Raw genomic sequence first — 8,759 nt, 5'->3', positions numbered from 1 at the left:
GCACAGTTCGCCACGATGTGTTTACTCCTGCACTCCAGATAGCATGCAGGTAAGGTGTAGGTGTCGTAATACTCCAGCTGTCGGTCCTCGCAGACCCCCCACGGTGGCACGTGGTTCTCGTACTGAGGTGGAGGAAAGGAAACGGTGTATACAAATTTAGCCCCGCTACTTCACAGATAACTGCCGACGTATCCCGAACTTTGTCGACAGCGGTTGTCGGAAGTTGTCGGAAGCGTGAAGTTTTCGGAAATTACGTGTGACGTAGACTGATCCTTACTTTGTACATTTCACACATTTCTGGAAAACGGCGAAAGGGTAAGAAATGAACTTGCGTAGGTCATTTTGAACGGATTAACATCGGACTTTATCTGTTTGAAATAAGTATTTTGTGATCGCTTTCATCTGTCCACGCGATGACTCGAACGCCTGGATGGATAAGTATATTTGATATGTGGTTAGATCAAAGTAATCAAAGTGCCTTATGGTATTGCAGTGGAATTTCCCGTTTTGACACAAACACACACAGTGTTTCTTACAGTCAACAAGAAACTGGTCATTCCTGTTTAGATAATATTCAAGCTAGTGGCGTCATATGTGGCGTAACTGGTAGAGCATTCGGCTCGGAATCTAGAGGTCCCGAGTTCGATACCTGCCGTGCCCCCGACGCTGTGCCCTTGGGAAAGGCACTGTACACAACCTTCCTCACTTCACCCAGGTGCAAAAATGGGTACCTGACTTCCGTCGGGGAGGTAAAAGAAAAAAAGACTACTTTCACCTTCTGTCTGTACTGTGTATATGTTACTATAACTTGAGTGCAGTGTGGCATTGCCGTCGCCTGTCCAAAGGGAAAATAGAATATAGAAAAAAAGGTAGAGTACCTACCAGTGTCCGTTTGATGGCGATGAAGGCGTGGTTGCCCGGTGCGAGGGCGATGCCCTGGGTGTCCATGATAGCGGGCTCTCTCGGGTCGTGCACTAGGAGCTTCAGTCCGATCTCAGAAACACCGCCAGTGAAATAGTTTTCCGTGTAGTCATCCTATGGGAAGAAATCGCTTCCATTGATCCACAATCTTTATCAGTCACAGTGTTAGATAAAAGGGTCAAATGTCGACCTTTTCGGGATCTTTTGTTTCGCTTGTATTCAATACCTGGTAAACCGCCTTATACCCTTGTATCGTAACACACCAGGTTTATTTTGTAGAGTAAAATTGTATATCCGGGAAGTTTTATTTGATTCATCCACACTCGTTAATCTTTCCAATAAGTGTGGTTCCTTTTACGTACTCGAGGTGCAGCTGTCCTCAAACATGGGACTTCCGCTTAGCACTCTATCAGAGTGAGGTAATTGTTGTTATGAAATCATTTAAACCTGACTGATGTGAGGAATGGAAAGTGCCCTTCCGAAGAGCACATTGTTAGCGTGACATGTCAGGGGATTGGAATACAGGACCTTTGGAGTGCACATCCTTCCATCTAGAATTGGTGATTCTTCACAAATAACCCGGACTCCAGGAAGAATAGTAACATATCAGTCGCTAATGGAGATCTGTATAACCAAACCAAACCAAACCCTACCATTACACCACGTCGATACCATGGTGCACACTTGAAGTTGTTTTAAACAACATGCATGTCATTTAAAAAAGAGAACAAAAATAAAAATAAAACTATGAAATGAATTTTTCTCACCACTATGATGTCGAGAAAAGCCATGAAGCCGTTGCCGGATCCTTCCATAGTCTGTTTCAGTGGGTTGTTCTCGTCGGCGTTGAAAGTGTAGCAGTTCCCGAAGTAGTTGAATGAATGGGTGAAGTTCTGTGGTTAAGAGCATTGTCAAGTAAATGGTTACTTATAGAACATGGCGAACACGACAGATCTAAAAAAAAACAAGTGAAGTCATCGGTTGACTTCACAATTTTTTTTTTGAATCTGTGAACTTTAATACCTCCATAATAAAAAGAATAGAAATACGTTTCGGTGTGTCTGTGTGTCTTAAACTTATAGCAGACAGAGCATTATCTAGAAGATGTACCAATTGTGCAAAAATTGTCTAATTTGCATAATCAATACAAAATTGCAATTAATTGGGACTATTGGAATCACATTCTTCTAACATGTTTAAGTGTGTACACAATGAATAGATTATGCAAATGAATACATCTACATAATTTAGGATGGAATTTACACGTGGAGTTTGGCAAAACGAAAGGACTATTACAACTGCAATGTAAATACAGTAATCCTTTGTTATTTTCGCTTGATGCTGCTGATCATACGTTTAAAAGCCACAACATATGGCCGATTATATAGTCAACATGCACAAGCGCCACCTTTCGACTCACCATGGCTGTACAGAAGATGCCTTTCCAGAAGCAAAGTTTTAAGCGAAGTGGTGAAACTTCGAACCCCTTTTCCCTCACGATGTCCTCTATCTTCATGTTCTGTTTCGTTGAACAATGTAAACAAAGCATAACAATGAAATAAATATGGTATTATGTAAGGAATAGAAGCATCTTCAAACTATCAAGCTATAAAATACAACATTCGAATTGGCTGAAAGAGACAAATAGTGATGGAAATGATACACTGTATCCGCGGATATGTCAAACAAGTTGGTTATTACTGAAGAGCTTTAATACAACGTTTTCGCAAAATTACATGTGTATATGGTATATTCTGGCGCCTTTTTAATTTCATTTGTGCACGAGGTAGGTTAAAAAAACTGTCAAAACGTGATTTGAAAGAGGAAATGTGTTAAAGGCTATTGAGTATTCCTGGCTTGTCGGACAATACTTTGCTGTTTTGGAGCTCTGTAAGGACTATAGATTGACCAACCTTTATACATGTACCTTTGACCGGCCCGGTGAGCCCAAACTGTCCTGCTAACCACTATAACATTGTTGTGGACCTTGTCGTGACGTACCTCAATGTTTAAAGTTGAGTTGACAGTTTCGTCAGGCGGTACACCGCTGGCCAGGATTGTGGACACGTTCAGCTGAACCCCGTTCAACAACATTGACAGGTAGTACCAGTCCGCCACTTTCAGTTTACTGGCATCAAATCTGTAAACATCCAAAGAAAGATAAAAAGAGAAAGATTAGATGAATAAAACTGAATGCATACAGACACGCACGATCGCACATACACAGACACACACAAAAGCACACACAGACGTGATCATACACAAACAAATACAAAATAAAACCGCACACATAAGCAAACTAGAGTTCCACGAACACATACCTTTGCCAAATAAACCAGGTTTGTTATGTAGAATGATGTCTGTAGACAAATGCGTTATTCATTTCATTTTCTTCATAATTATATGCTTGGAGTTGGTTTATAAAATTTCGGCATTGATTATGCAAATTAGATCCCAAGTTACAATTAATTGATATCAAATTGTATCAAGCATAACTTAAGCTATCAGCATACCAAAAATCATGATGATCCTTTGATCCATTCTTGACTTATTCTCTTTCAAAGTCTTTAAATACACCTCTTACTCTCTTCCCTCTTTCTCAGTTACATATGGGACAACTTTGATGAAAGTACTATAATGGAATGCAGTGGATTTATAAACTTTTCCTCATCAATTATGCAAATTAGCTGTTAATTTGCATAATAAGTATCACATTATATAAGTCTTCACTTAGGCTATCTACATGCCAAAAATCATGACGATCCGTCAACACGTTCACATTTTCTCATTAATTATGCAAATGAGATCATCATTTGCATGATAAATATGTATTGACATTTCTCTCTTTCTCGGCTACATATGTGACAAGTTTTAAAGTCCTATCATGGAACGTAGTGAATTTATAAAATATCCTCATTAATTATGCAAATTAGCTGTTGATTTGCATAATTGGTATCTCATTATGTTTGTCTTCACTTACGCTACCTACATACCAAAAAACATGAAGATCCGTCAACATCTTCATATTTTCTCATTAATTATGCAAATGAGGCCATCATTTGCATAATTGATATCTATCGACATTTCTCTCCTTCCCAACTACATATGTGACAAGTTTGAAAGTCCTATCATGGAATGCAGTGGATTTATAAATTTTCCTCATTAATTATGCAAATTAGCTGTTGATTTGCATAATTAGTATACCATTATGTAAGTCATCACTCATTCTATCTACATACCAAAAATCATGACGATCCGTCAACACGTTGTAGAGTTATTCTCGTCCAAAGTTTGAAAGGAAACCGGCGCCTGCAGTTCCAAAAAAGCCGCTAGGGGGCCCAAACTCACAGCACTTACTCTCTGCCTCGAGGGCTATCTACCAATCATGATCACAACATGTCCAGAACAGGAGATATCAAAAATTGAGGTTCTGCTGCAGTACCTTAGCAAGCCGCTAGGGGGCCCATTATCGAACTTGACCTTCGTTTTCCCGACCCCTACCCACCTACCAAATATTATCGGGATTCATCCAAGACTTCTTGAGTTATGCTGTTAACACACAGACACACACACACAGACACACACACACACACCACCAAACCGAAAACATAACCTGAGCCATTCTGGCAAAGGTAAATACACACACACACACACACACACACACGCACACACACACACACACACACGTACACACACGTACACACACACGCATACACATACGCACACACACACGCACATACACTCACACACACACACAGACACACACACACAAACACAAACACACACACACAAACACAAACACACACACTCACACTCACACACACACAAACACATACACGCATACACACACACGCACACACACACACATACACATAAACACACACACACAAAAACACACACACACAAACACACACACACAAACACACAAACACTTACATAGATTCATTATTCAGACTCTATTTCTGCATACATTATACGATTAAACTAATATATTACGTACTTGTTCATGTTGCAGATTGTGACGGCCGGAAATGGTAAGTCGCCAGCCGTGAACTCCAGACGGGTGTCAGTGATGGTGTCGTAGGTGAAGTATGAGTAAATCCTGGGGGGCGGAGGCAAAGTTCATATACGATAGCAAGACTATATCAGACAACAGATGATAAATTATAAGTATAAGTATAAATTCAATCTTCGCTCATCCTCAGGCTATTTCAAACTCTAGAACTCAAATGCCCCTGCAGTTCCAAAGACAGCGAATAGGGACCAGACTTTTTCCCACGTCTTCCAGACCACATGACTTATCATTGATGTCCAAAGCTTGGTCAGAACACGAGATCTTTTCGGCAAAAGTCCCGCTGCAATACCAAAACAAGCCGATAGGGGACCGACATTTCTCCGGGTTTTGGCAAAACCTAACAGCAAATACCAAATATCTATAGTTCCAGATATGATTTCGCGGGTAATGCTCTACACAAACAGACAAGCTTACACACAAACCCGAAAACATTTACCTCCTTGTCGAATGTAATAAACAAAGTCAGAATCTGAAGTTAGGTAACTATTAATACTTACATAGAACCGAACATATATCCGAACCCGGCGTAAGAGGCGAGAATGACGAATATCCACCACGCACGAAAATATTTGCTTGGAGCGATGAAAATCTGAGGAAATGAATAACAAAAACACAGTGTGACTACAAAATGTAGTAGGTCATTTTCCAATTGCGTTTGAGAAAAAACGCGGAAATATTTAGGCCGAAAAAATCGTCAACGTTTGGTCAAAGTGAGACTTTTGTGAATCTGGAGTAAGCGAATGCTAACATGAATTCAATATCTAGGCCTGATTGATTGTTGATATTACATTAGTATCGTCATAGTACAGTGGAAGCCGCTTAATTGCACACCTTATTTGCCAGTGTATTCCGTGCAGTTATCCAGGTGGAGCAATAATGGTTTGGGATTTGAGGATTACGTGCAATAAACAGAAGTGTGCGGTAATCCGTTGTGCAATTAACTGGCTTTTACTGTATATGGACATTAGCAAGTCAGCGATGACAAAAATGGACGGATAATAGCACCTATTTTGAACATGGTGTAAAACGGCCTTTTCAATACTCGGTGTGGGTGCCCTTCCATTCACAACAACATTTTGCAATCAAGTGTAGAAAGACCCTCATTTCCAGCACTAAACAGACGTATTAGAGTAGGGACAGCTACCCTGTTGAGTCCGTGTAGAGTTGTGTTACCGGCGAACTCTTTCTCCGGGGACTCTTTCTCGTCTTCGGGCGGCATGGCGGAAGGTTACATCGATCTGAAACAACAACTGTGGTGTAGTAGAGTAGAACTACAGTAAACATTAAGAGTCAACAACTGTTGCGGCACAGACAAAAATTAAACAAAACGAACCTAGGGCAAGCGCAAATCACGGATGTTAAATAAATTTGACAGATCTCAAACGACAGAAATGAGGTTGCCTCAAATATAAAATATATTATCCACATTTGCCATACTGGCAGAAACTGTTAAAGTAGTTGCTTTAAAAAGTATTATTACGACCGTTTTTGTTGTTGTTTACTCTTTGTCCAGATTCAGACATTTTGTTGTCTCCTTATGAAATTAACGACCAAAAATAAGAAACAGACAGTCATCGTCGTGACTACCATGGCGCAAGGTGCAGCATAGAGGGTTCACAATTTGTATTACCATGCTTTATTATATGTTTACGTTGATTACAATATAGAGTTGTTTTTCTTGGCAATATTTAATACTTATCTTGATAAAAACATTCTTTTGGGTGTTCAATAATGCATTCACATACCTTCTACTTACTATGTTTTGCTGCCCGGCCCGGCAGTAAACCAGTAACTTCACCCAAGGCCTGTATACGGAGTTAACTCTTGTCTAAAACTTTGTCGTTCAAGTACCTTTGTCGAGTCCACAGCTGGAACTATGAAGCTGTCCCGAAGCTATTTCCTTGTATAACTTAATGTACTCTGTAGATCACTGAGACCTGACGTGCAAGTGTTGCTGTGAAAAAAGGTATGATCAATGTCGTTTAACACAAGAAAAAAAGGCACTGTATGTTCGCCCTTTCCTGACGCAGTTGTTAGCTTGTCATGTTGTCAGCTATATACACAGCTATACGACGGCCTACAGAACGCATAAGTGATGACGCCATCATTGTGTGGGAACTACAGATTCATTAACGTTAGTTCATCTTTATCCGCTGGATAACCCATATCCGTTGTAGATGAAAACAGACAGGGTATTCAAAGACATCAGATCGACGGACGGTGAGTTCAAACTGTAATGTTTTGACCACGTTGCAATTTGAAACCAACGTCTATCTTTCGACTTGGTATCCCTAAATCCCCCGTTTCTGAGGAAACGGACATAGCTTACCCCGCGGATAAAGGTAAACTTGCATTATATAGCTTCTCGTAATCAATCGTAAGTTTTTGGAATCCCCAAGAGGCAATTAACAGTCTAGGGCCTAAGTAGAACATTCCAGAAGTGGATATTTACCGGTGTCACAGCGATCTCACCCCCGAGGGGCGAGATCACTAGCGAGACTCAACCATATGCAAGTATGGGAATACAGCGGACCCAAACCTCCTTGTCCGAAACAACTTTAATTGTCTTATCAAGAAGTAATTACGTTAATATTAATACTATGGATGGCGTTATCGTGTAGTTATATCATTCTAAAACTGCATTTTGTGATTCATACCAACCAACTTCTAAAATGTTATGTAAACCCGTTTTTTTGGGGGGGGGGGGCGAAATCGCTAAAGGGGGGCGAGATAGGGGGCGAGATAGGGGGCGAGATAGGGGGCAAGATCACTAGCCGGGGAGGGCGAGATCGCTGACAATTTTGCTGGGAGGGGTAGATCACTGTGACAGCGGCCTGTTCTGATAAAAACAAGACATACATGTAATATGTAGTCCGATAAAAAATGTAACGGATGGGAAGCGATGTACAAGGGTGGATGTAGAGTTCCACTTTAACCTTCAGCCTGCTAAGGTAGCTTTTTGGTACCAATTTTATACCGGTTATAGGGGATAGGAAGCATGGAGACGGTTAAACACTGAGATTGAGAATACTTTGTGGGGAACGTTCCAGAACGTGTGTGGTCATTAGCTTTGTCAGCCAACCACAAAAGAACAAATAAAAGTAGCAGGTGCAGCCCGGCCAAGACTAAACAGTTTGTCATCTTGTCCACTGAAGTTTCAGATGTAGACTGACCTACATGACGCAAGACGTACAATGTTTGAAGTCGCCATGTTTTCTATGGGGCCACCAAAAGAACTCAAGGGTACAGAAATGTCATTTTTTTACATGGTGACGCAAAGGGTAGCTCACGCGTGTTCACGTCAGGATCTGGGCTCTCGCGAGAGTAGCCATTACAACTGGAATCAACTTTATTATAGTGCTATTTCTGTAGCTTGTTACCTAGATGTTTTGTTGTTTTACTGATTTTTTTTTGAAACAGCACACGAGATCATCAAAAAGTACCGTTGGGAACTTAAATGTGCTCTAAGTTCCGCTCAAAAACACTTGACCTCTGCAAATTAGCACCGCAATGTCTTACGACAGATTGGTGCGTTTCTGGTCACATGTACGCTCCTGTTCGGTTGATATGTGGGGATTCTCCATAGTTTTCGTACCAAGTGAAAAAATTAATACAGTTTAACAATGTAAAGCTGAAAATGTATTACGACACTGCTATTTTTCGCATAATATTCTATTTATGCAGACATACATTGTAAGTACATAAATATATACTAATAATTTGTTACAGTACAAATAAGTACGACGTTTTTGCCACACCAACT

General features: G+C 40.5%; 1 protein-coding gene across 1 annotated transcript; it reads right to left on the bottom strand.

Annotated features, from left to right (window-relative positions):
• Positions 1-2,522: 2,522 nt before the first annotated feature.
• On the bottom strand, positions 2,523-6,225 carry LOC118422384 (acid-sensing ion channel 1C-like). Its single transcript, XM_035829905.1, has 5 exons — positions 6,141-6,225; positions 5,494-5,585; positions 4,922-5,023; positions 2,923-3,061; positions 2,523-2,552 (listed from the first exon to the last, which is right to left on the bottom strand). Exons 1-5 carry the CDS (start codon positions 6,213-6,215, stop codon positions 2,523-2,525), a joined length of 438 nt encoding a protein of 145 aa, XP_035685798.1. The 5' UTR covers positions 6,216-6,225.
• Positions 6,226-8,759: the final 2,534 nt, after the last annotated feature.

This window comes from Branchiostoma floridae, chromosome 9 (genome assembly GCF_000003815.2).
Source record: "Branchiostoma floridae strain S238N-H82 chromosome 9, Bfl_VNyyK, whole genome shotgun sequence".
In the NCBI taxonomy this organism is placed as follows: domain Eukaryota; kingdom Metazoa; phylum Chordata; class Leptocardii; order Amphioxiformes; family Branchiostomatidae; genus Branchiostoma; species Branchiostoma floridae.
This window is presented reverse-complemented; position numbering and strand designations above follow the sequence as displayed.

Bases quoted from the DNA above. Each gene is read 5' to 3' on its own strand.
- LOC118422384 (XM_035829905.1), bottom strand. From the start codon at position 6,215: ATGCCGCCCGAAGACGAGAAAGAGTCCCCGGAGAAAGAGTTCGCCGGT. The intron at 5,024-5,493 runs GTAAGTATTAAT...TCCGCCCCCCAG, and splicing joins GGATATATGTTCGGTTCTAT to GATTTACTCATACTTCACCT. The intron at 3,062-4,921 runs GTACGTAATATA...GGATGTTTACAG, and splicing joins ACAATCTGCAACATGAACAA to ATTTGATGCCAGTAAACTGA.